At 46.6% G+C, this 27,190-nt stretch overlaps 1 protein-coding gene across 1 annotated transcript in view; it reads right to left on the bottom strand.

Annotated features, from left to right (window-relative positions):
- LOC147708863 (uncharacterized) overlaps positions 1–27,190 on the bottom strand; it is a 678,829-nt gene that overhangs the window by 238,302 nt on the left and 413,337 nt on the right. Inside the window, 1 exon segment of the mRNA XM_086925788.1 lies at positions 8,216–8,345. Within this exon segment, the coding sequence (XP_086781914.1) occupies positions 8,216–8,345 (130 nt within the window).

The raw sequence follows: 27,190 nt of genomic DNA, 5'->3' as shown, positions 1-27,190 counted from the left end.
CAACCACAACCACATCAATACAGCCAGTGCAGCCAGCAGTGTGTAGATAAAAGAGGTTCTGAGCACACAGTGTGGCCTGATTCGAAGCGGTGCACCGGACCGGTGCCAGCAGCGATCGCAACAGCCTAGTGAAGTCTAAAATGGCGACGAAGTGAGTACACAGTCCTGCTACTGTACTACAGATCAAGCGCACACTAGCTGTGGGAAGCATAATAATTGCAACCGACTGTGCTATCTACTAATCAAACGTCTCCATCTCCAGTTGCACCATGGGGGACAAGGAGCATTCGAAGAGTCTCAAGAGACTCAAGGCTGAACAATCAAGTCCTCTTAAAGGCAGACAGGAAAAAGGTGATGCCATTGACATGATATTGAGCAGATTAGACGAAGTAAGAGACCTAGCAAAATCAACCAGAGACGAGGTCGTAGCCATCAAACAGGACATAAGAGACACGAATATACGGCTTACAGAAGCTGAGTCAAGGATAAGCCAAATAGAGGATGCACAAACCACAACATGCGGAGCTCTCAAACGATGGGCTATAGCCTCAGATCAAACCACGAGAAGATGGTCCGAGTTGGAGGATAGGAACCGGAGGGGGAACCTCTGAATTTTCGGTATTCCGGAGGGATAGGAGGAGTCTCACAGCTCCCGCGTACATCTTAGAAACGTGGTTCACACAGGCCACCAATATTACCTTTCATCAGCCGCTTGAGTTTGATAGAGCCCATCATGTCCCAGGCAGGATAATGAAAAATCAGAGAGGCCCCAGGCCTATCGTCCGTAAACCGCTAAGATACCAGCACGTGGAACAGATCCTGGCATTCATCCGGAAGTGCAACCACATCCTAGGGCGGAATACGAAAGTCTATATCTCACAAGATTATAGCAAGGAAACAGTTGAATTACGGAAGGCGTTCCTGGCCCTCCGTCCACAACTTCAAGCGAGAGGATACCAATATGGATTTGTTGGCCCTTCCAAATATAAAGTGTCATTGCATGGAACTACACAGGTATTCACGGACCCACTAAAACTTAAAAGGCTTCTGGGCAACCAAGATATCCACGACATGGACACTAACGGACCAACTGATGGGAATGCCCCGGCTTCCTCCTCAGCCTCCGCTTCAGCTACAGCTTCAGCGACTACTCCTGCGACGGCATCTGCCTCTGCTTCAGTTCCTGTCTCACATTGAGTAACCTTTGTTTTACTACGCATCATGTACACTCATTTTTGACTATATCTTTGCCTAAAGTCCTGCACACCTGTGCGCCAGTGTTTGGATGTATGGATGTCAGTCTATAGAATAATTGCATGAGTCCTATGCTCCACAAACTTTTGCATTAAGGTAATGGTCTCTATGCGATGGAGAGGATACATATTGCTGTTGTTGTTTCCATGTTTTCAAGTCAGTCTCAATAGTGCTGCTGTCACGGTCACTGACACGTCAATTACAACGGATCACATATAGAAATGGTACGATGGCAACCATTGCCTACTATTATACACAGTCTTTTGCAAGATTCTGCTGCTGTATGTTACGTTATGTACTCTGCTGTACTATGTTAACCTATTACTAGATTGGCCTGCCATGATCACTGTCCGGAGTTCTAGTATTAGTTTGTTCAGGTTATGGTCACACCTGTTGTGATAACCTGTGGATAATCTGTTATGATTGGTACAGAAATCCAGTTCCAACATTTGTAAAGTGCATTATTACCCATGGGAGGATAATGCTGTTATTTTTCTCAAGTCACCATGCCTACTAGATACTTTTGGGAAGGGGTGGGTGGGGGGTTCAGGGGTTGGGGTATATGTGGGGTGGTTTATCTTTTTCTTTTGATTAATGTCCTAATTTTGAGTAGTGGTTGCATTTCGTCGTTAGTCTATGCGCACTTTCCACATACTGTCAAAAGGAAGGTTTGTCTAATTGCACATACTTCGCTGAAGGTCATGCTTACAACCAGTATAGTTACTATCTTAGTGCCCACAGAAACAGGGGTAGTCCACTCCATTATGAGATACTTCAGCGGATCCCTAATAAGAACAGGAACACTGATTGAAAAGGGAAAGGCAAAACACAGGGTTTCGACCTACATCAATGGTCTACTGACAGTCATACACTCTAAACATGTCTACACCATTGCCAATGGTTAGCACACCTATGGGGGTTACGCAGATGGGGAAGCTAAAGGTGCTTTCCCTCAATGTCAAAGGCCTTAACAATCCAGTAAAACGCCAAAAAATCTTAGATTATCTGCGCAGGCAGAAAGCAGACATCGCACTGCTTCAAGAAACAAAACTGGAGGCTAAGCAGCTATATACACTTAGAAATAAATTCTTCAGGGATGTCACGGGCTCAGATCCGGTAGGGAAAAAGAATGGGGTAGTAACTCTGATCTCCAAAAGATCTAACATTGACCTCCTCATCTACGACTGACACCAAGGGGAGATGGGTGACAACCAAACTCCTAAAGGATGGGACGGAATTCTACGTTACAAACATATACGCCCCTAACACATGCAACTTGAAGTTTTGGTCAGACCTTACGAAACAAATTGAAAAGATCCCAGATTTGGCAGTCCACATTCTCGCAGGGGATTTTAATCTACCAATTGACCCGACCCTGGACAGAGACTCTCGTTGTCCCTTTCGTAGTAATAGGTCTCATAGAGCCTTCAAAAACCTTTGTGAGCAATTCCACCTGGTAGACTCTTGGCGCCTGCAAAACAAGGTTGGCAGGGACTACTCATTCTACTCCTCGCCCCACGACTCGTTCTCACGGATTGATTATTTATTTATCACACAGAACGCCATACCCAGAATTGTAGAAACCTTTATTGAACCAAGGCTTGTGTCCGACCACTCATGCATCACACTCACCATCTCTGACATAAAACCATCCACCCGTCAGTCAGTATGGCGGCTCAACAATGAGGTTCTTGTACACGAACAACACTGAGCAACCATTGAAACCGCAATCAAAGAATATCTGATCCACAATACCAGGGGTGATACCTCCGACTTAACTAGGTGGGAAGCACTAAAAGTACTATTAGAGGTGTAATTATCAAGATTAAATCTGCCATGAACAAGAACCATAATGGGAAATTAGAGGATCTAGAGAAAGAAATAGCAATCCTAGACGAAGCACTTGCAGGACAGGAAAACCGAGTCACTAGATAAGTTAGCCAATAAGAAATACGAATATAAAAAAATTGTAAGTGAAAGGGCAGGGGTATGGCTGGATAGTAGGAAAAGGTTCAAACTGTGTGAATCAAACAAAGCAGGTAAAAGCCTGGCAGCGTACCTCAAATTTAGATTACAAAAGAACACAATAAATTCCATAGTTGACCACCTGGGAGTTGCCCATTCCGACCCAACCAAAATAACGGACCTCTTTAAAGAATTTTACGAGAAACTCTACTCCAAGAATGTAGACGTGGAAAACCAAAAGATAAATGAGTATTTGAGTAATTGCAATCTCCCTTCCTTGTCTGAGGAAGAGCAAACAGACATAAACGGCCCGATCTCATTACTGGAAGTCCAGACTGCCATTAAATCTTTGAAATGTGGTAAAGCCCCCGGCCCGGACGGCTTCTCTGCGAAATTTTACAAATGTTTTTCCATGTCAATCACACAACCTCTGCTTAACATGTTCAAGGAAATAAGTGAAACAGGGGAAGCTAAAGGCACCCTATCAGAGGCCACCATCGCGGTTATTCCGAAAGAAGGGAAAGATCCCACCTTAACTAAGAACTATAGGCCCATTTCCCTTATAAACCTTGACTGTAGGCTCTTTGCCTCCATTCTAGCGGCAGGCCTCCAGAAAATACTACCAAAACTCATACATTCTTTCCAAGCGGGATTCATGAAAAACAGGTTGTCTAGTGACACCAGGACTCTGGCGCATGTGTTGGAAAAAGCTAAACTCCTATCCACCCCCACAGCAGCAATAACATTAGATGCTGAAAAAGCATTCGCTAAAGTAGATTGGAGGTATTTGGAGGCCGTGCTACGTAAATTTAACTTAGGACCCTCAATCATAAAGATGATCATGTCACTTTACTTCTGTCCAATAGCGAGGGTCAGGGCGCGTGGGTCACTCTCGTCACCTTTTCGACTACACCAAGGCACGAAACAAGGATGCCCCCTCTCCCCGTCACTATTTGTGTTGGCTATCGAACCATTCCTTTATCAAATAAGACAACAAAAACATAGCAGGAATCCCCTTCAACGACTGTCATAAAATTAACAGTGTATGCTGATGATGTATTAGTAATCTCAGAGAAAGCAGATGAAGCAATACCGGCCCTACTCACGACGATTGACGAATTTTCTAAGGTATCCGGCTATAAATTAAACAAAGATAAGACAGAAGTCAAGTCGCTCAATAATTTTGGGACTAAAGACATGATAGGAGACTCGGGGCTAACATGGCAGCCGGGCTGCTTTAGATACCTAGGGTTAGACTTTGATAGCGATCTAATCTCTACAATTCGCACTAATGAGAGCATCATTCTGAACAAAATAAACAAGCTCCTAGATGGTTGGTCGCCTAATTCCTATCCTGGTGGGGCAGGGCTGAAACCCTGAAGATGATGGCAACCCCTTTAGTTAATTACATAGCATGTATGCTCCCAATGACTTTCTCCGATGACTTCATTCACAGGGTAGAGAAGCTGTTTGGTACGTTTCTGTGGCAAGGGAGGAAACCAAGGATATCAATGAAAAAGCTACAACTAGCAAAAAATAAAGGCGGCCTGGGCCTCCCGAACTTCAGACACTATCAAACAGCGTTCTTATGTAAACAAGGAGCTTTATGGCTAATCAAAGATCCAGACTATACCCCGCTATGGATAGACATCGAAAAAGCGATATTGGGAAATATCCCACTCGTGGCCCTATTCACCATGGAGCTTACACATATACCCCACTCTAAATATATTTTTCAAAACACAAGAAGGGCTCTCCTGAAACTTGATCAAGCAAACCACAAAGGCCTAAAGATCAAAAACTCCACTTCAATTGCTCTCTGGTACAACCCATTACTGAAACTCAACTGAGCACCGCTCCGGTGGGTTTACTGGTCCGCGGAAGGTATTAACTTAGCAAGTGATCTTTTTGAGGGGACTGACCCTCTACCATTCTCATCCCTACAAGCCACACATGCCCTCACGCCATTGGACTTCTATGGTTTCCTGAAGTTAAAAACACTACTTTCTACACGCTCCTTGGCCCCATCTGAACCGTGGCTATGGAGCTCTGTTACACGTATCTACAATTCTGGGCATTTCGTTTTAAAGATCTATAAAATGCTCCTTCCCCTCCCTCAGAAAGCGAGCAGGAAAAATGAGACGAGATGGGAAACAGAATCAAACACGACGGGTATGATTTTTGACTGGGCTATAATACACACTACTGCATTTAGAAATAAGGTTTCCCTTATTCTGTCACAGACTAAATTCATGTTAATCAACAGAACGTATTGGACACCTGAAAGACTTTATAAAACTAAGCTAAGGGACACCCCAACTTTCTGGAATTGTGAAGCAGAAGTAGGAGACTTGGCACACATGTTATTTAATTGCCCTTTACTGAAGGGTTACTGGAACAGAATATTTGACTGTATTAAGCACATCTTTGGTTTCAATCCACCTAGAGAGTTTGTGTATGTTCTACTGGGGGTACAAGAGCCACATCTGGCAAATCCGGTTGATCGACAGCTTCTTGATCTCCTTCTAACCTTGGCATGCAAGGTTATTCTGTGTAAGTGGAAGAATCCTTCTGAGGTATCATTCAAAATGTGGCAAGATTGGCTGTCCTTTCTAAGAGGTGCAGATAATCCATCACTACACTCTTCACCAGGACGCATCTTCCATAAAAAACTTTGGAAGGCCCTGGACGCTTCCTCCTTCTCGTTCGATCCCCCTTAGGCCAATGACCTAATGTCAAATCATCCTGCTCTAACCAGCAACCTTTCAAGTCAAGACTTGATCCTAAGCGCGTCACTTGATGGCTTCGCAACTACGAATGTACTCACATATATGTACTTGAATGCTGAGGTCTCTTTTTGTTTACTTAGGTTTGTCTGCTACACTAATGAATCAATGATTCACTCACCATTTTCTCTTCTTTATTGCCGGACCAGGCCTGTGCATATGATGAATCATTTGTAATATCTTTTATGCTTCTTTGATCCTTATTGTATTGTCTTGTACTTTTTATTTCTGATTTGAAAATAAAAATAATTTGAAATAAAAAATAAAAATGAAGCATGCACGATTGACTGAGTGAACTAGTTTTCTATTGTTTCCACGGCTCGGAAGATATGTTTCGATTCTTGGGGAAACAAAGTTGTCATGTTTATGTGGTTGTCAGAAACTAATCCCTTCTTGTGTATTTCAGAAAGTTTCTAGTGACCTCTGAGCTGGCTGGCACTCACAATTTAGTTTTGTATACTCAATAGAGATATACTGACCTCAGTCCTATGTCAAATCTATAGTGTATATTAATCCAATTCGCAGAGTCTACTAGGAATATAGGAACTACACTACAGTTAATCTTGCTGGAGTCTAGCGCCGGAGAAGGTACTGTGTACGAAGGACCGATGCGAACCCAGGGCACTCACTGAGGATATCCTGTGCTCATGCTTGCTGAGCACGATTTGCAGTACTACTTTTCAGCTGCACTATTCACAAGCCTCTTTTTGAGGTCTGACTTGATGCAACTCGTCGGAGTGACCGCACATAACCTGCAAAATGCAAGTATTCTCACAACTGTAAAGCACTGTGATTTGATTGTACTTTCATACACTCATAACTTAGAAAATGCTTACTTTACCAGAATTTTGAACCTCGCATAGCTTGCACAATGTTCCCTGTTTTTTTATTGGTTTGATTTTTTGTTCTGTTCAGAATATAATCTATATTTTTAAACATGGGTAAAGTCTTTTTGTGGTGGATTCATTGTGTTACTATGTGTCTGCTGCACAAATGCTTTACATATTGTCTCTTTTCATAAGCCTGCCTGATGTATGCCAAGCTACCAGATGGTGAGCACAGGTTATTTTAGTCATGTATCTAGCTTACCCTGACTAGACTGGTGGGTTCTGCCTGACCTGGGGGTATGCCAAAGAAAACCAGCAAACCCCATTTCAAACAGTATGTTATAGCAGCCACAACCTAACCGTTACGCCTAGAAAACATCTGCAAAGCTACCTAGCTTGAGGTGAAATCTCCTAAAGGTAAATCCTCATTCTCACACTATGTAGCCTAAGAATAATATCTCAACCGGTAATCATTAGGGGGGACAATTACAAAGTGAGTATACATCACTCCAAGGGGGAAGAGAAGGTATCCCACAAGAAAGTATGGTAGACTATAGATTATTATTTTAAGTAGTTGTATCAGCACTACAGTACAATTTTACAGAAAGTAACCATGACACACAAGTGTGCACTGAACGTGCTAGTCAGTGAACAGCACAGTGACACAAGGGTGAGAAAACCGCATGAACAACGAATAACAGTTTAGAAATAATCAAGTGGTCAACGATACAGAAAAACATATATAAGGTAGGTATTTTCATTAGGATTGAGTTGGGTGACCAGGTCAACGCCACAGTTTGCGCTGGGTAGTCGACGGGGTTTTGGCCTGTTCAATTTCAGGTCATTATCAGGATAATGGTTACGGATTATGGTATAGTGCTGGGATGGTAGTTGTAAATTACTCCAAACGACAAGTGCGAGCAGCTAAGTTGTGATAGAGAATTGAGGGGTCCAAGGGGCTCCATAGCGGAACAGGTCAAATTGGAGAGTATGAAACAAAGTACCCGGTCCGTGAGAGGGACCTGGATGCGCTTAGTGATTCTATCTTGGGAATTAGTGAATCAGCCAGCGGCATGGAAACCGCTATCACTTGGTCAAAGCAGGGCGAGTAAGCTGTCTGTCAGCCGCGGGTGCACACTAAGCAATTGTTTTACCCTTTTCTCATTACAAATTGTATGGTGAAACTTGAGGTCTCAGAACTTTTCAAACCGGGTTTAACAGCGGATTAGTATTTAAATAGTGGTGTGTTGGAGAAGTAAGAAATCTGAAAACGTACGTTATCATTCACAATTCTTCTCAAATTATTGTGCTTCATTTCTTCACTACGAACACACATTACAACATTTACTCCACTTCTATAGCACCTCAGAGTCAGAGACTTACCTCACATACGCTTCTTAGCAGCTCAATTTTGCGATGGATTGAAGGAAGTGTGTCTAAAAAGGTGTCCCGGAAAAGAATACAGAAGGTCCGTTCGTAAAAGTTAGGGATGAGTGATAGATCATACAGGAACCTGGTGGGGAGAAAAATGTCTTTAGTTCTAGAAGAATCATTACTCCATGTAATAGCAAAGAGGTCGCAATTATTAAAAACTTGTTTATAGTACATAACTATTCCGATGTTAAAGAGCAGATGACATTTGATTACAAAAAGCAAGGTTTACTAACAGTCTTAATGTTTTTTTTTTTTTTTAATACAACACATCCTAATCTAGAATCTGTCCTGTAAAAAGCTTACGTTTTTGCACTTTTTTGGGAAAAATTTTGCATCAACTAAGACTGCCTGCAGTGCTCGGACTATGGATGCATCAGCATTCAAGAGTTCATATACAGTATTAGTCAGGGTGATAAACCACAGCCAAATTAAATTCCTACTATGTCCGACTTTTCATTATGAACGTTTACTTGCTGAGATAATTGTGCATTTAAACACTTGTCTGTAAGATTGTGATACTGTTTACATTTCAGCAGGGCATTAAGTGGGATAAACAAACTGGGGGGTCTCTCAAAGGGGCGTGGCTGATGTGATTAAGGGAGTGGCTTAAAAACATTTGAGCAGGGGCGTGGCTAGCGGCCGGGAGTGATGGCCGCAACTTGAGCGAGCTCTGCCCAACCCGCGGCGCATAATTAACCTACAGCCTGCAGACCCGGACACAATCTCCTCCAAGTGCTCGACTACGTGGCAGACACCCTCAGCGAGGCTCCGGTCCCCGCTACAGTGGCGATAGATTGCTGAGAGGGCCGCGACAAGCGTAATGGCGGCTCCGCTGCTGTGATCGCAGCGCCGACCGGATTTGCCCGCAGCGACCCTCTGGCGGACCCCCAACCCACACTCCAGGTGACGGGCGACATAGGGGCTCGGCCCCTGAAAGGGAAGAGGAAGCTTGGCGAGGGGGGCAGAACTGCGGCTTTCAGGGCGCTGCTTCCAGGCTATGCGGTGCTGCCGGCCCCGGGGCAGGGCGAAAATTGAGGCACCAGCTTTGCGGCCTACTGGAGGCTGACGCGGTGCTGGCAGGGTCGGAGCGCTCTAGGCCTCATTGTGGGAGGGGTGACGGCAGCGGAATGCGGCCCATTGCCCAGTTGTGTCCTGCGCTGCCGTCGGCGTTGCACCAGCTGGCCAGGACTCTTCGTTTGCATCCAGGAGCATCACTACTGGACCCTCATGATGCTGGTGGCGCTCCCGGGCCTACAGCGGTCCGGACTTTTCATGGTGTCTTAAGGCCCCGGAGGAACCACTGCGCTGTACTTTGTGACTGTGCCCCGCTCTTCCGCCCCCCCTGCTGATAAGCCCTGCTTCGGGTGGGACACACCGGGCCGTGGCCTGCTGGGACTTCCTGACGAGTTTGGCGGTACTGACGGCGTGACCCAGCTCTGGAGGGCAGCTGGACTTGGGACTGAGTGGATCACGAGGGCCCCGGTATCGGAGGTGGCTGCAGGAACGCAGACGCAGTTATAACGGCGCATCCCACCGGCTTGCCTCTCATTTTTGGTGGTGACCATGGCGGCGGGGGGCGGGGGCTCCAGGACTAGCGCTCAGACGAAACTGTCCAAATATGCATGGAACCAAGGCGGAGAAAAACCAGACTCGCCACGACCGGACAGAGATGGCATGGAGGGGACATCTACCCCGAATAAAGAACCTATGCTACATGATGTTTTGGCCGCCATCGGGGGGATGCGCACATCCATGGATTCAGTGACGGGGGAGGTTTCCCTACTTCGTGAGGATTTCAAGCAGACGAACGAGAAAGTGAACAAACTCAAGTTGGTGAAGGCGGCACTACAAGAAGACACTTCCGAGCTGCAGCGCCAAATGTCCGGCATGGAAAAACGACAGACCCGTATGGCACAACAGCTGGATGATTACGAAGGGGGGCCCCGTCGCAATAATGTCAGAATTCTTGGGGTTCCAGAGAGAACGGAGGGGCCAGCCGCAGATCTGTATGTGGAAGAACTGATCACGAAACATCTCAAGCCTAAGGCACTCTGCATATTTTTCCATAGAACAAGCCCACAGGGTACCGGGCGGGAGGCCCAAACCTGAGGCCCCGCCTAGGTCCCTTATCGCCAGAGTCTTTAGTTTTCGAGACCGGAATAATATTTTACAAGCCTACAGGGCAAGCTCCCCGTTAAAGATCGACAATTATGAGGTCTCCTTTTTCCCCGACTTCACGGCTCGGGTCCAGGCGCCACGGCGAAGCTTCCAGGCAGTCAAGCAGGAACTACGCAGCAGGGAGATTAAATATGCAATGCTTTTTCTGGCAAAATTGAGAGTTGAATGGGACGGTAAAGCATGGTTTTTTGACTCACCTGATGTCGCTGGGGAATGTCTAGACGGCTAGACGAAAGTCGGAGACAAGACTGGTAATCGTCGTGCTGTGGCAGAACGGAGGACCGGTAGAAGGCCTGAGCCTACATCGACGGATGCCGAGCTGGGGGCGAGCGGCCTATCTGCACAGGAGTGAGGGGCAATGGCGCCCACTTGGCGGATTAGTCCTACTGAACACTTGCAAGTATTGGGGGGGAGGGGGGTGCTGTGAACGTGGGAGCGAATGGGTGTAGGTGCCTGAATCTGAAGGTTCCGGCTATGTAATGTGTTTCATTAGCAATTATCTAGACATGTCATGACAATTCTTCTTGGGCTGTTGTCCACGGTTAAAGGCTGTAGTAGAATTGTTGGCTTGACAGACTGCCGTGGGGGGGGGGGGGATCTTTTCACCTCTGCGCGGTTAGCATGGCTGGGGGTTGCACAGGCACTCTGCCGGGTTGGGGTGTGGGCAGTTCGAAGTCCACAGGCAGGGGAGGGGGGAGGAGGGGACTCAGTGGGATGTTTCAGTGGAAGGGTGGGAAGGTGGTACTATTTGATATGTCACTGCACTGATCCTGTGCGTACGGATTGGGGGGGGGGCTGTTACTGTTTGTTTTTTGTCATGATTTTGGGCTATGTTACACAGTTCTATTTGTGAAGCTGTACACTGAAGAGATGGGCTCACGGAGCAGTCCTGATTGTGATGGAGGAGGCAGACTTGTCGAGCGCTGAGGCACAAGTTAATGCCCCTCAGGTGGCCCCTGTGGCTCCTCTTACCCTGCTCACTTGGAATGGGCATGGGCTAGGGGGATAAAATTAAACGGGGTTAGTGTTACAGTATATTCGCCGTGCTGCCCCGGCACTAGTACTGCTTCAAGAAACACATCTGGTAGGGTGGTCCTGCAAAGCTTTGGATCACTGGGGGTATTCAATGGTGGTGCACTCTGAGTTCACGACAAGCTCGAGAGGGGTGGGCGTACTGGTACGTAAGAAATTCCCCTTAACTGTGCAGTGGGTTTGGAAGGACGCACAGGGGCAATTTGCGGCGATTTCATGGCTGTGGGAGGGAAGGAAGTTTAATGTTGTGTCAGTCTATGTACCTCCGGCTCTTCACTCTGTTGAGCTTCCCGCCCTTAGTGCATTTTTGCTTACGCTTCCGGATGGAGAACTCATAATAGGAGGTGATTTTAACGCGGTCCTGAATGACGAATTGGACCGTTCCCCGGGTAGGACACCGAGTGCGGGCGGATCCCGTCTGGCAGGCTTTCTAGACGCTCTTGGCCTCACGGATGGGTGGAGGTTCCAACATCCGGGAGGTAGCAGATACACTTTCTACTCGGGGGTACACAATAGCCTTTACCGGATTGACTATTTTCTCCTTTCTGCTGACAGTCTGCCTCATCTGGTGGAGACTAAGATAGGCCCGCGTGGCATCTTCGACCACTCCCCGGTCACAATGACCTACACCTCCTTTGTTAAAGCCAGGAAGCGTATCTTCCCGATTTCCCCCGGCTACTTACACAACTCAAAGATTAGGAAGGGGCTGCTTCCGGCCACGAAGCATTACTTCCAAGAAAATACAGGTTCGGTACAATCGCCGCTGTCCTGTGGGAGGCGTACAAGAAGGTGCTCAGAGGACATGCCATAGCCTCGATAGCGGGTTACAGGCGAGAGGCAAATGCGGACGTACAAACGCTCAAAACTGACCTGTCCATGCTGCAGGCTCGACACGAGGCTGACCCCAATAACAAGACCGCACTCCAATTGCGTCCCAAACAATCTGAATTCACGGAATACCAAAGGGAGCAGGTGAGGCACCGCTCCAACGCTCGCAACACACTATTTACGAGGTAGGAGATAAGGCGGGGAAGCTTCTGGCATGGTTGCATGGTAAGGAAAGGGCCCAGAGGACGATAGCGCGACTCCGTACCCCAGAGGGCGGGCTGGCTACCTCTCCTATGTATACTGTAGACGCCCTGGCTAGTTAATTTGAAACGGTTTAAACCCCCACCACTAATATGTCCACGGAAGAGGCGCAAACTTACATCAAGGATTTACGAATGCCCTCCTTGTCGGAGGACGAGGCCTTGGCCCTGGAATCTGATTTCACGAAGGACGAGGTTCATTCCTCGATCCACTCCCTGCAATCGGGTAAGGCCATGGGTCCTAACGGAATCCCCAAGAATTGTATAAACAAGTCTCTGAACAAACTGCTCCTCACCTTTTGGGGATGTTCCTAGATAGTTTGAGTAGGGGGGAATTGCCACGAGATCAATGTACAGCTACAATAATTAATATTCCAAAGCCTGGCAAGCCTCCGGACCTGTGTGTAGGAAGGTACCTCCTGACTATGGTTGCCCCCAACTTTTTGCCCTGTGTTTTAGCTGGTTTTTGACATAGTCGACCTGGGATCTTGCCAATCAGGACCCCAGGCCTACTGCTCTCTCTTTAAAATGGATTCCATGTACCTTAGGTGCATTTCCAATTGGTACTGGGCCACCTTATCAGACCCCATAACGCAGGGCATAGGTGTACCCAGGGCCGCCAGGGGCTGCAGCATGTATTATGCCACCCCTGGCTGGCCTCCTAAATTTGACACAACTGGCTGCATGACAGCTGGGGCGAAGTCGTGTAATCACCCTTTACTTTAGATATAGTAGCCCTATATCTAACCATACAATGGACACCCGAGTTCCTATCAGTCACTCCTATGGCAGGCCTTGACAATCCTGAAGGCAGAGTGCGTGGGCTCGTGTGAACTGTGTTCTGGCCCGAGCCGAGCCCGGTTGCAGCTTGCGGAACCAAGACCCAATGGCTGTTCCATGATAACGCGTACCATATCGGTAACTTCGGTGTCGCGTTATCAAGGCATGTCGAGTAAGGTGTCATACGAATCGGGATGCTGCCCTCTCACGAACTCTGGCGACGAGGTTAGCATTCCGCCCTTCTAGAGGGACACGACATGTACGTAACTGTGAACCCCGGTTAAAGTTAACTAAAGCCTCAGCTCCACAAAATGGATGCTGCCACCACAGACACGAGTCTGACCTCCTGCTGCTGGGAGTCCTTCCAGCGAGGAGAGCTTGGACAAAGGGTTTCCTGTCGAGGGCGGTGTTCGCACCGTCCCAGACAGGGTTTGTGTATTCTGGGTAGGTAGGGCTTTTGCGAGAAGGTGACTGCGGAGTGGCACCCCGGTGCTCACTACGCATCTGCCGGTCAGAACCAGTTCCAGGGGCGCCAGCCCTGGCCTGGGGAAAGTCCGGCAGGGGAGAGGGGTGTAACTACCCCCCTTCCTGGTCCCACCCTTAGGGCAGGACCTAGTCATGTACCCACCCCTTTCTTTAGGATAAAGACCGGAGCGGGGACCCTTCCAAATTAGATCATCTTTGAATCAAGAATACTTTCTACGAAAGGACTTCGAGACTCTTCTCAAGATTTCTCCCTTGTGACTAAGGAGTAGTCACCCTGCATCAGCGGGCACCACCTAAGAACTCTGCGGTTTGCTGCAAGTCCTTCCTCAAGGAATCCGACGGCCCAGCTCGACGAGAACCGGCTTCCCTGGCACCTCTGACCTCTACCCACGTCATCAGCCCAGCTGTGATCTGTGGGTGCGACGAGACCTCGAGGGACCGGCCATCATCAAAACCTGCACGCTTTCTTAACCAGCACGACCATCGAAGCAATTCTCTGGTGAGTGCTTTGGGGTCCGAGAAGCCCCGACCCTGAGCCGCTCCAGCATCGAAGTGCAGTCTCCCAGCATCTCCACGATCTGCGTGGGGCCCTTCTGCTCGCTGCTCAGCACGTTGTCTGGTCACTAGCCGCCGGCTTGTGCCCTTCTGTGACGACACCCGACAATCAACACTGCTGGTCTGGTTGCTCCAGACTGGCCCTTGCTTCCATCTTTGAGAGAAGCACCCCGGACCCTCCTGGTCCACTCAAGACGCCATCTTAGGCCCACCACATGGCCCTGAGATCTGCCAAGGCTTGTTGCCCCATCCTGGGCCCAGCGACGCCGACAGCATCATCCTTCGTGGGACAGCTCGCACCTCCACCGTGGTCGCCGACAACGCCTCCTGGTCTGTGAGACTGCCGAGCCTAGCGTCGCCCACTCACCTGGTCGAGGTGACGGCCAACCGGTGCCTTCCTGGTACCCTCTGACTACTGGCTAGTAGTACGAACTTGGTCCCCTCTGCTTTCAGGTATCATCAATCTCTGATCCAGGCTTGGATCTCTTCGAACTATTCATCACTGGTCGCCGGCCAGCAACTCCTTTTCTTCCGGCTCCTGGCTCGTCAGCGAAGACCCCGACGCCTGTAAGACTTGTGCAGCCGCAGCCCTCGTGGCTAGGTAACTCGGCATTTCGGTGCCTGCATAGCCTCTTTACTCTAGGGTCCCGAGTCCCTCGCTTCCGACTTGCCTTATCGGGTCCGCCCGAGACCTTAAACTTTCCGTGTCCTCGGACACTTGTTTTAATTGTGCACTTGAAGTATTTTCCTAAGAGATTTGGTTTGTGCTTAGTACCCTGTCCTCAAAGAGTACAGGGCTGTTGTGATTCTTAATAAATATACTGTTTATTTTCATAACACTTGTGTGGTGTCCTTTCACTTGGTGTTCAAGGGGTACATGTGTAGTAAACAGCTGGCTTAACACGCCCTCTCGAGTCTTTAGCCTTAGACTGCTCGTATCGACGCTACTAGGATAGCTGGTCTATAGGTTGACTTACAACCAATCACCATAAGGGTCGTTTGGAACGATACATAGCGGTCGCTAGAATAGCGAACGCTGCATATCGGGCCAACTTCTCACACTGTGTACCTCCTATCGCCCGATCTCTTTACTGAATGCGGAGGCAAAGATATTGGCAAAAATGATAGCTCACCGGCTTACCCCGCATTTGGAGAAACTGATACACCCGGACCAGTCCAGGTTCATGCCAAATAGGAATACTGCGCTTAATCTGCGACTGCTTCACGCGGTGATGGCACAGATACTGAATCTTCCTGAACCGGCTGTGATCCTCTCGGACGCACGAATGGCATTCGACATGGTTGAGTGGCCCTACCTGTTTGCAGTTCTATGCCACCTTGGCTTTGGACCCAAATTTTGTGCGTGGGTGGAGGTCCTGTACACCGGGCCCCTAGCCCATGTGGTGGCTAATGGCCATATCTCTAGGGACTTTCAGCTTGGTAGGGGCACGCGTCAGGGATGCCCCCTGTCGCCCTTGTGGTTTGCCTGGATTCTTGAACCACTAGCGGCATGGATACGATGGGACCCCATGGTTAGAGGACTTGGTTGGACTGACACATGGGAGGACCGCATATCGTTATATGCTGACGATATCTTTCTATATTTATCCAGGCCTAGGCACTCGATCCTGGTGCTTCTTCACATCTTTGACGTCTTTGGACGGGCCTCGGGATATACCATTAATTGCTTCAAGTCGGTACTCTTTGTCCTGAAGGGCCCCCCACCACAACTGCTGGCGGACTGCCAGTTGGTGGTCACAGACCAACCCTTTAAGTATCTGGAGGTCTGGGTGACACCTAATCAAGAGGCGTTCTTTCAACATAACTTAACACCGCCACTAGCGCGCCTTTGCACGGACGTGAAGCACTGGCGCACCTTAACCTTGACCCTACTGGGGAAGGCGGCATTATTTAAAATAATGAGTCTGCCACGACTTCTCTATATCCTTGAAAATACTCCCTTCCTGGTACCCCCTAAGTATTTCAGAGCTGTAGACGCGCTGGTCTCGGGTCTCCTTTGGGAGGCCAAGCCGGCGCGCATTTCCCGGCAAAAGTTGGTTAGAGGCTGGTTCAATGGCGGCATAGCGCTTTCTGATGTTCAACTATATTACTGGGCGGCTCAGCTGAAGATCAAAAACCAGTGGCTTCATGCCCCACAGACTGAGCCTGCATTCAAAGCGGATAGGTATGAGCTGGGTACTGGTGGGGTAATGGCCGCACTTTACGACAGGAAGAGTGCTGCGACCTTACTTGGCCCTACAGCCCACACGGTGAGATTGTGGTAGTTGGCGTCAGCCCGCCTCAAGTGTAAGGACACACTCACGCAGATGACGCTGCTCTGGTCATCGCTTCGACTGGGCAGTCTGTGTAACAGTAAAGGATTTGAGGCCTAGAACTTGATAGGTATCTCCCCGGTGGGAGACCTCTGGAAGAATGGAGCAGTTGTCCCCTTTGACCAGATTGTGGAACAATACGAGCTGGCGCATTCGGAACGTTTTCGATATTTGCAAATTAGCCATGCCCTGAAGTCGGTGATCCCTTCAGGTGATGATATGCCTGAATCCACTCCACTGGAGGACAGGCTTCTGACAGAACACATGCCCAAAAAGGCAACCTAGTTTGTCTTCCGTAAACTGGTTAATAATTTGCCTGACCCTACCTTAAAGCTCAGGGCGACCTGGACCGCGGAAGTGGGTGAGTTGGACGAGTCTGATTGGCAAACGGCGCTCTCCTCACCTCGTGAGGTGGCCATACCTTCGAGACTCCGACTCGTACAGCTGAAAATTCTACATCGGGTTTACTATACTAGAGTCACTCTCCACAAGATACGGAAAGCTGCACATAAGTACTGTTTGTGGGGCTGCGGTGAGGAAGGGACATTCTTTCATACCATCTGGGACTGTCCCTGGGTTGCAGATTTCTGGGCTCAGGTAATGCGAACTGTGTCGCAAGTGGCAAAAGATTCCCTGGTCCCAGAACCACGCCGCTGCTTGTTAAACATCTGGGAACCTACTGATCTCAATCATTACATTCAGGATTGGGTCACCTTAGGAATCATGCAGGCAAAAAGGAATATTGCTAGACTTTGGGGGTCCCACCTGGTGCCAAAACTCAGGGATTGGTGTATAGACTTAGATACTGCAATGGTGGCTGAGCGCACAGTGTATTTGAATCCTAAATGCCCGCGGCAAGGGACCAAATTCTGGGGAGCCTGGAACGAGTACCGGGGGTGTATTTGTGAGTCACCACAATTAGATAGCCATACTGATTCTGACTGACATGGGAGGGGCTGTGAAGCGGGAGGGGAGGAGGGGAGACCACTACATAATTCTGATGACTTACCTTCTTCTATGCATTACTATATTGGATTTCTTGATTTGCCTGTCTCAATATGTGCAGCGACACTGTTGTGTATGTGCAAGCATTGTTTGTTTTCTTGTTAATAAAAATTGTTTACAAATTAAAAAAAAAAATTTAAGCTAAAAACTTGTTTTCTGCATAGTGTGCCGCCCGACTGGTATTTTGCTGCTTCTATCATTGCACCAGATATATAATACAAGTATAATTACACCTACAACAATCCAGGACTATTGGCTTTGCCAATAGTTGTTCATTGCAGAAGATAAATAAGCAACAACTATGACTTCCTGGTATAACATATGGGAAAAGAGGACCATAAAAAAGTTAGCTAAAACAGTTCTTTTTTTTTAAACTGTGAAATGCAAGTTAGGACTATTGGCTTTGTCAATGGTTGTTAGTAGCATAAGATAAATAAGCAGCAACTATGGCTTGTACATAATATTGAACAAGTTTCCATTTACAGCCGTGGTGACAAAATGACAATGTTGCTGCTCCTGAGTTTCAAAAAGAGAAGGAAATCCAGAGAGAAAGTGACTTTTAAAAGGATTTCCCTTCCCCTACAACGCTCACCTGGCATGACGTCATGCCGTAACTTCTCCACTAGTGAGAAGTGAGCAGTGTAAGCACGTGCACATCAATGTGCCTGCTGTCACTGCAGTTCGGAAGAAAACGGACCGCCTGTCTCAGGGCACAAAACAGAGCCCCGTTTCGAGGTCCCCTTTAAAAAACTGACAGTGCTCAGCACCAGTGAGACCCAGCCCACTTAAAGCCCTGCTACACAAGTTGCCTTTTATGCATTCCCATCTACTTACCGTCGATGGTGGAATTAACAGCATGACTAGGCTTTCTGCTTTCAAAATATTAACTTCCGGGTCAGAGCCCTATAAAGTGTTCATGTCTTCTTTAAACACTTGCAGCCACTGCCTATCTTCAGAACTGCTCCACACCAGAGATTGTAACTTAGATGAAGAAAGTGCACCCTTAGACCACAAGTCAGCAGTTCACTTATGTGACATTTCCATACTTTCAGTGTACCTAGGTGTGACATTTCCACATCATGTGTTTGACTCAGAGTGACACTTTCTAACAAACTGAACTAAGTGCCTATGTGTATTCAATACTGTTTATTTTAGGTTATCATTGTTATTGCATTGTAATTATCTAAGCATTATAACAATCCACAAATCTTTGAATATTGCACATAATTCAAGTAAAGGACGTCATTACCTATGTATACACATCTTTCTTATACTCCCACCTCTAGTCACTTCATTTCCCACTCTTCAGAGCCGCTTCTAGATCTTTGGTTCTTTTTTTCTCACATTTACTCTCCCCTCTCTTCAGTTTCCATCTTTGCTCTTCTCTTGTCATGATACCTTTATTTCTTCTGTCCAGGGTGTGTCTCCTTGTTTATCCAGCATCTCTCTTCTCACATTTCTTTCTCTACTACTTTCTGCCGTCTTTTTTCCTCCATCTTAATTTTTCCTCTCTTTAGTGTCTCTTTGGCTATTTTACCCCTCTTCATTGATTGGCTTCACTTAGTCTCCTTTCATTGTCTCTTCCTCATTCATCTCCCTGTCCCAAACCAAAATGTTCAGGGCCTCTTCTCACCACCCTGTCCCCGGAAAATGGCTGGAGGCCCGGTTTGTGCCAATTTATAAAGGGCCATGAACTGATCTTTGCTGTTATCAGCCAATTTCTTTGCTGTACTCCTCCACAATCAAGGTCTTTTGGGAGAGCTCTTTAGGTAAGACTGGAAACCTGGGCCAAATAGAAGTATATTTTATCAGACGTACAAATAGTAGGTCTGAGTACTCTGAGTGTCATCCTGCTTTGTCACCCCATTTTTAGTGGCATTGATGGCGAAGGAAACGGATTTCTCCACATCCTAAGTGTTATGTTTATTGAGGTAGAGTTTAGTTACCGACAACACTTAGGAGTAGCCAGTGCAGGGAACCTAGAACATGCCTCAGTGCAGTTGTGACCTTGCACTCTAAGTGTGCCTTGGATTCGGTGCATTGCTTCTTCAGAATTACTGCATCACACATTAGAAGGCCCTGCAGGTAGGCGTTATCCCCCATAGGAGTTCAGGAGAGGTTGCTGACTCTACATTGTCCACTAGCAACGTGTTGAGGCGGGAGCGTAATAGTATCAAACCTGGATATTTATTTAATTAGAGGTATTCATCTGCCATCACCCCACACGCCCTTCCCTCCGAGGACTACATTCTACTGGGAGACCTCAACTTTCACCTGGAAAAGAACAATGACAGCAACGCCACCTCCCTTCTGAACAATCTCACCAACCTCGGACTCAAACAACTTGTCACCACGCCCACCCACATCGCAGGTCACACACTTGACCCTATCTTCACCTCCAGCAAACATGTCTCCTTCAGCCATACCACAACTCTCCATTGGACGGACCACAGCTGCGTACACTTTATCTACAATAAGACCACAACTCACAACCATCCTCAACCTACTCTGCAAAGAAACGAACAAAATCACCATCGACCAGATCTCCTCATCGCTTCTTCAAAACCCCCCTACCCACTCCTCAAACCCCGACCAAGCAGCCACTAACCTCACCCAATGGCTATCCAACAGCACAGACATCCTAGCACCGTTGAAAAAACATCAAATCAAACTAGGCAGCAAAAACGCCTCCTGGTTGAACGACGATCTTAAGAAATCGAAGAAACTCTGTCGCACCCTCGAGAAGGCCTGGAAAAAAGACCCAAACACCAGCACCAGGGACGCCTTCAAAAACGCCACACGCGTACACCACCAACTAATCCGGTCTGCCTAGAAAGCCGCATTCAAAGACCGACTAGATAACAACGCCCACAACAGCAAGGAACTATTCAACATTGTCAAAGAATTTACCAACCCCTCAGCCAACTCCAACGACATCACCCCCTCCCAAGCCCTCTGCGACTCCCTAGCTTCGTTCTTCCACAACAAAATCGCAGACATCCACAACAGCTTCGACAACCGACCCGGAGACCAACCCACCCAACCCTCTGCAGGACCTTCACCCCCCTTGAACATCCTTAATAACTGGAACCCAATCTCCACTGAGGACACCATCCGCCTGATGAACTCCATCCACTCAGGATCCCCCACAGACCCTTGCCCTCACCACATCTTCAACAAAGCAGACTCCATCATAGCACCGCACCTCCGAGACGTCATCAACTGCTCCCTCAACTCCGCCACCTTCCCGGAAAGCTGGAAACACGCAGAACTTAGCGCCCTTCTGAAAAAACCCACAGCGGACCCCACCGAACTCAAAAACTACCGCCCCATCTCGCTCCTGCCATTCCCGGCCAAAGTCATCGAGAAAGCCGTAAACAACCAGCTCGCCGCCTTCCTCGAATCCAACAAATCCCTCGACTCCTCACAGTCCGGCTTCCGAGCCAAACACAGCACGGAGACCGCCCTCATCGCAGCAACAGACGACATTCGAACTCTACTGGACAATGGAGACACAGTCGCCCTCATCCTCCTCGACCTCTCCGCAGCCTTCGACAGTCTGCCATAGCACACTCATACAGCGCCTCAGAAACATCGGAATCCACTGGAATGGATCACCTCGTTCCTCACCGGAAGAACCCAGAGAGTCCGCCTCCCACCATTCAAGTCCGAGGCCACTGAAGTCATCTGCAGCGTACCCCAAGGCTCCTCACTCAGCCCCACCCTCTTCAACGTATACATGAGCCCCCTCGCGACCATCGCACGCCAACACAACCTCAACATCATCTCCTACGCCGACGACACTCAACTGATCCTCTCCCTTACCAAAGACCCTAACACCGCCAAAACCAACCTACTTGAAGGAATGAAAGAAGTAGCCGAGTGGATGAAGCACAGCCGTCTGAAACTGAACTCAGACAAAACAGAAGTCCTTATCTTAGGTACCTCCCCCTCCGCCTGGGATGACTCTTGGTGGCCAGAGGCCCTTGGAAAAGCACCCATCCCGACGGACCACGCACCGAACCTGGGCATCATCCTGGACTCCTCACTGTCCATGAACAGACAAGTCAACGCCGTTTCATCGTCTTGCTTCAACATTCTTCGCATGCTCAAAAAAACATTTCGCTGGATCCCCAACGAAACCAGAAAAACGGTCACCCACGCACTGGTTACAAGCCGCCTGGACTACGGAAACACCCTATACGCCGGTATCACCGCAAAACTCCAGAAAAAACTCCAACGCATCCAGAACGCATCAGCCAGACTCATACTAGACATCCCGCGTAAAGACCACATCTCTAGTCACCTGAAAAACATCCACTGGCTCCCAGTCAACAAGAGGATTACTTTCCGCCTCCTAACCCACGCACACAAAGCACTGTACGAACTTGGACCCGATTGCCTCAACACACGACTTTCCTTCTACACCCCCTCTCGCCAGCTACGATCCTCCAACCAAGCCCTTGCTACCTTACCCCGCATTAACAAAACCACCATGGGAGGTGGATCCTTCTCCTACCTCGCAGCTAAAACCTGGAACTCACTCCCCACTCACCTTCGTCTCACTCAGAACCACCTAGCATTCAGAAAGCAACTTAAAACTTGGATCATCGACAAGTAATTTTCCACCCTTCTACAAGCGCCTTGAGACCCTCCGGGTATGTAGCGCGCTATATAAATCCTTTGACTTGACTTGTGTGATGATGACAAACCAATCGCTAAACGGAGGCTGATGGGGTTGTGATCTGAAATGCCACACTGTACTACGGAGGTCTGTACCAGGTTCTGCGCCAACATGGGGGTTATTAGGAAATCTATACTAGTACCCACATTGTGCAAGTGAGATATCAAAGAGTGAAGGAGGTCCCAAGAATTGATGAGAGCTTAGTCATCAATTAAGTCCAGCAGGAGGTGTCTATATTTGGAATGCTTGAATTCAATAGGGGGGGGGGCCTGATCTGTCAAGGACCGGGTATATCATCACATCCCAGTCTCTTTCGATCAGGACCCATGTTTTTGGTAGGGATATAGGGAGCCTGGAGATTGATGCAAGAAAGTTGGTCTTGCATCTGGTGGGAGCATAGATCAAGCTCACTGCTAGAAAGACAATTTTAATTTTTAGTTTTACAAATACATATCATTTCTCTGCGTCTGTGCAGGTCTGCAGGACTTTATAAGGCAGCATTTTATGAAGGTGTATTGCCCCTCCTCTCTTCCTAATCAGTCCCTGTGATTTATCTATTAAAGAGGGGTTCCCTTATGATCCAGCTTACCCAGTCTCCTTGTAGTTTATCACATTCTGTCTGTGTCAGATATGTCTCATGTAGGAGTGCAATGTCTGGGCAAAGGAAAGCTACTGTTTTCCTCCACTTAATTTAATAAGTAAGGCCATAAGCATAGGCAGGTGTAATGTGGCAATGGTTTCCGGAACAGACTGCATGATCAGCTTTTAATGTTCCTTGTGGATCTCTCAATCAAAAACCATCTACATACCAGGTTAGATCAGCCATTTCAAATGGACCATCTTTAATATCTGGCCTTGGCTTAGAACACGTCTGCCACTTCTGTACAATTGTGCTGTGAAACATCATTTATCATTGCCTCCGCTGTCTGAAACATATACCAGTGTTGCAGGGCTCAGAGATCTGAACTTCTTCTCAGTCGCTAAAATGATTCGATCATATTCTGGGAGGGATATGTGTTTCTTCCTCATTCAGTTGAAATTTTCCTGGCACACCAGAAATCTGCACCTGACAGAGTGCATGCCCCATGCTAATCCCTTTGACTTTTTGTAATTGCAATGCAAACTACTTTAGCAGACTTCAGGCAACTAGGAACAGCTATTACCACTGGATTCAACGTAGCAGAGATATTAGCAACAGGTCTCATTAGTCATACATATTTTGAGCAACACCAACATCCTCTCTTATTGTGACAATAAAGAGAGAATTCTTTAACATAATCAGGCATTCAAGGGGAAGGTGCTCTACATAACTTTTCTCTTGATTCTCAGGCCATCTTGCATTGGTTATCAAATCGCACTGGATCACCGAGAGTGACCAAGAAACATGGGCCACTACAAACTTCGATCATCCTGATTACTTTGTTTACGATATTCCAGCTGAGCCAGTTACTCATAGGCACACAAAAGGAGGAATAGCAATTCTATCCGAAGAATACTATTGGGCCCAAGAAATCATACCCACATATTCTAAGAACTTCCAATGTTTAAAGATCAAAATTGGGGCAGAAAAGACCAAAAGCACAGACAAAATGCTCATTTTTAACATCTATATACCCCCAGGAGCAAAAATGGACGCACTAGGGTTATTCTAGAGGCCATAGAAAAGGTGGTTGAAGAACAGGATTACCCGTTAATATTCCTAACAGGCGATTTAAATGGGCAAATCTCTAACGATCTTTTGGAAAAACGGGAATCAGGAGAAAAGGAACAAGCATTGGCAATACCTATACCACAATTTCCCTCAGAAAGTAAATCAAATTAGAGAGGGAAAAACATTCTATCAATACTTGCAAACCTGAATGGAGTCATACTAAATGGTAATGTCGAAGGAGATATTCCGGCTTTCTACACAAGAAAAGGCGGCCTGAAAGCATCAATTCTTGATTACATGATCTGTAGCTTAGGCCTCTTTGGATCTACCCAACAACTTAACATAAAATTCGAGAAAGGAAGCGATCATGCAATTCTACAACTATCAACTGGTTTCATATTGAAACAAACTTCTCCTGTGCACATAATGGAATTGCAGAACACGGCACTGGTAAATCCTATTCAAGGTCGGGTAACGTGGAACTCTAGATCCTTTGATAAAATCACTCAACTAATCAAGAACTTAAATCTACTAACAATCCACTCTACAGACCCAATATTAAACTTTGAGGCAGTGCTTAAGAAACTGGTCCAAATGCTACAGGAAAGCGTAAAACAACGATTAATAAAAAAACAAAGTATTAAAAGATGGAATACTGAACCCAGGATAAAGGAACTAAACAAATTAATCAGGGAACAATTCCTTTATTTTTCTGAGGCAAGAAAACTGGAAATTAACAAGCTACAAAACTTTCGTAGAAGAAAAAAAGCAAAAGATCTAAGACAAAAAATGGATAGATTTACAGATTGCAGCTACACAAAAGGACAAACGCTCCTATTGGACCATAATAGCGCTAGAAACGGGAACAAAAAAAACGCTAAAAGCAAACCCTGTACCACCCTCAGAATGGGAAATATACATAACCAACTTACACAAAAAAAAAATCAAACCTCCAACTGTGACTTATCGCAAACTAATAGAGGGCAGGAAAAAAGCTTACACATTGTGGCTCCAGTACCATCTCAAATAGAATACTACATAAAAAAGGCAAGACCATCGGCTGCAATGGGTCCAGACCAAATTCCGATTATGGTCCTAAAAAAAAACCCAAAGGAATGGAGTCAGTGTTTAGCATGCCTCTTTAAATACATATATAGAACAGGAAAAAACCCAAAGTCCTGGAATGGAAGCATTGCTATTCCAATACACAAGAAAGGCTCCAGGCTGCTCCCAAGCAATTACCGCCAGATCGCTCTTCTGGACGCAACTGGGAAGATTTTTGCCGCTGCTGTTCTAGACCATCTAAAAGAGTGGGCCTTCTCTACCGGCTCTAATCCAAGTAACCAAGCCGGGTTTAGATCCAAATATTCGGTGACAGATGACATCGCAGTACTCCAAACACTACTAGAAAAATACGTGATCAGAAAGTCGCAGGCAGTGTATGCAGCCTTCGTCGATTTTACGACCGCATTTAATAGGGTTGACAGAGACAAACTTTGGAAAAAACTGCAGCAAATGGGAATCCCTCAAAATCTTCACCTAATAATCACACTGCACTCTGGGACATGGTGCCAAGTCCAAATGGGGAGAGAGAAGGGCCTTACAAGTCCAATACCAACTTTAAATGGCCTGCGTCAAGGATGCCCATTAGCTCCCTTGCTGTTTTCCTTATATCTGAGCGACCTCCCGGAAAACCTTAATCATCAATAATTTTCCACCTAAGATTGCAAATTTTAAAATCCATTGTTTGATGTACGCAGATGACGTAGTGATTCTAGACTGGACCCCATTTGGGCTCCAAAGAAATCTGTTGGCACTCACTAAATATACTGGAGAAAATCATTTAATTCCAAATGTCACCAAAACAAAAATAGTACCATTCACAGGAAAGAAGAATCATGTCAAATATAACTGGACACTAGGGGGAAAACCATTGAAAATTGTAAAAGACTATATATATCTCGGGAGAATTTTCACCCAGTCCCTGCACAACCTGCCTCACTTGCAAAAAATGGGTCGAAAAGCAGATGTCCACCTAGGAGCCCTCCAAAGATTCTATACCTCCACCGGTCAAAGACACTTCTCTTCTTTGTTACAGGTCTATAGCTCTAATATTCCAGCCGTTTTAGCATATGCAATAGAACATATTCCAATCAACGAATGGAAAAAAATTGATATCAAAGAAGGGAAAATCCTGAGGAAACTAACCAGGATGCCGCAAGCTGTGCAGGTTCAAGCTCTCCGGCTCGAACTATCATTAGTTAGCTCTTTTTCCAGAGAGATCACAAATAGAATTAGATGGGCAAATAACCTGGTCCATGCTGATCAAGGAACTTTACGAGCTCTGTTAAAAACTGAAACACTTGACCCAGACTGTCCGAAGTATGTGTTTTTAAAAAACTTATACAGAGCTTTCAAATTAACTTCTGTCACTTTGGATTTGCTAAAATCTTGGTTACCAGCCCAACTCAAACTATGCCTGAAGCATCTTACCCCCAGGTTAAGCATGACCCTCAACAAGCAATATTGCTCTGCCCTCTCGACGTACAAACAGTACGCGGATGATACAATCGTCTTCAAAAAAACACAACAATATATATTTTTTAATCTAAATCATGGTTTCCGGCGAAGTATTATTCTACTACGATTTAGTATACTACCCCTGAAATCATACACAACCAAATGGTTGCCAAAAGGAGGAGGGTCTAACCTCTGTGACTTATGCAAATGTGGGGTGCAAGATCTGGAACATGTTCTCTTTGCCTGTCCAAATCAGTTTATTGTAGCTGCCAGGAACAGATACATAACACCGATCAAAATCAAATGTAATATAAATTCTGTTCAGAATATGATTACCCTTTGCAATGCTCCACCCAATGAATTTGTGTGTATAAAGTGTATAACTTTTTTAAATCATTTTTAAAATTGTATTAGATAGATAATTTTAAAACCAAAATTGTAATTTTATTGCTAAAAATTTGTTGTTCTCGCAAGAGAACTGAATCAAATAAACTAAAACTTGAAACTTGACCCCCTTATTAAAGGCTTCACAAGAAAGGGAAACATTTGGAATTCACTAACAGTAGTCAGCAACGACTGCTGCGTTGTCTGTGTTGGGCTTTATATTCTTTT

Source organism: Lissotriton vulgaris, chromosome 6, assembly GCF_964263255.1.
Source record: "Lissotriton vulgaris chromosome 6, aLisVul1.2, whole genome shotgun sequence".
NCBI classification, from domain to species: Eukaryota; Metazoa; Chordata; class Amphibia; order Caudata; family Salamandridae; genus Lissotriton; species Lissotriton vulgaris.
The sequence above is the reverse complement of the archived record's forward strand: the minus strand, read 5'-3'. Positions and strand labels throughout refer to the sequence as shown.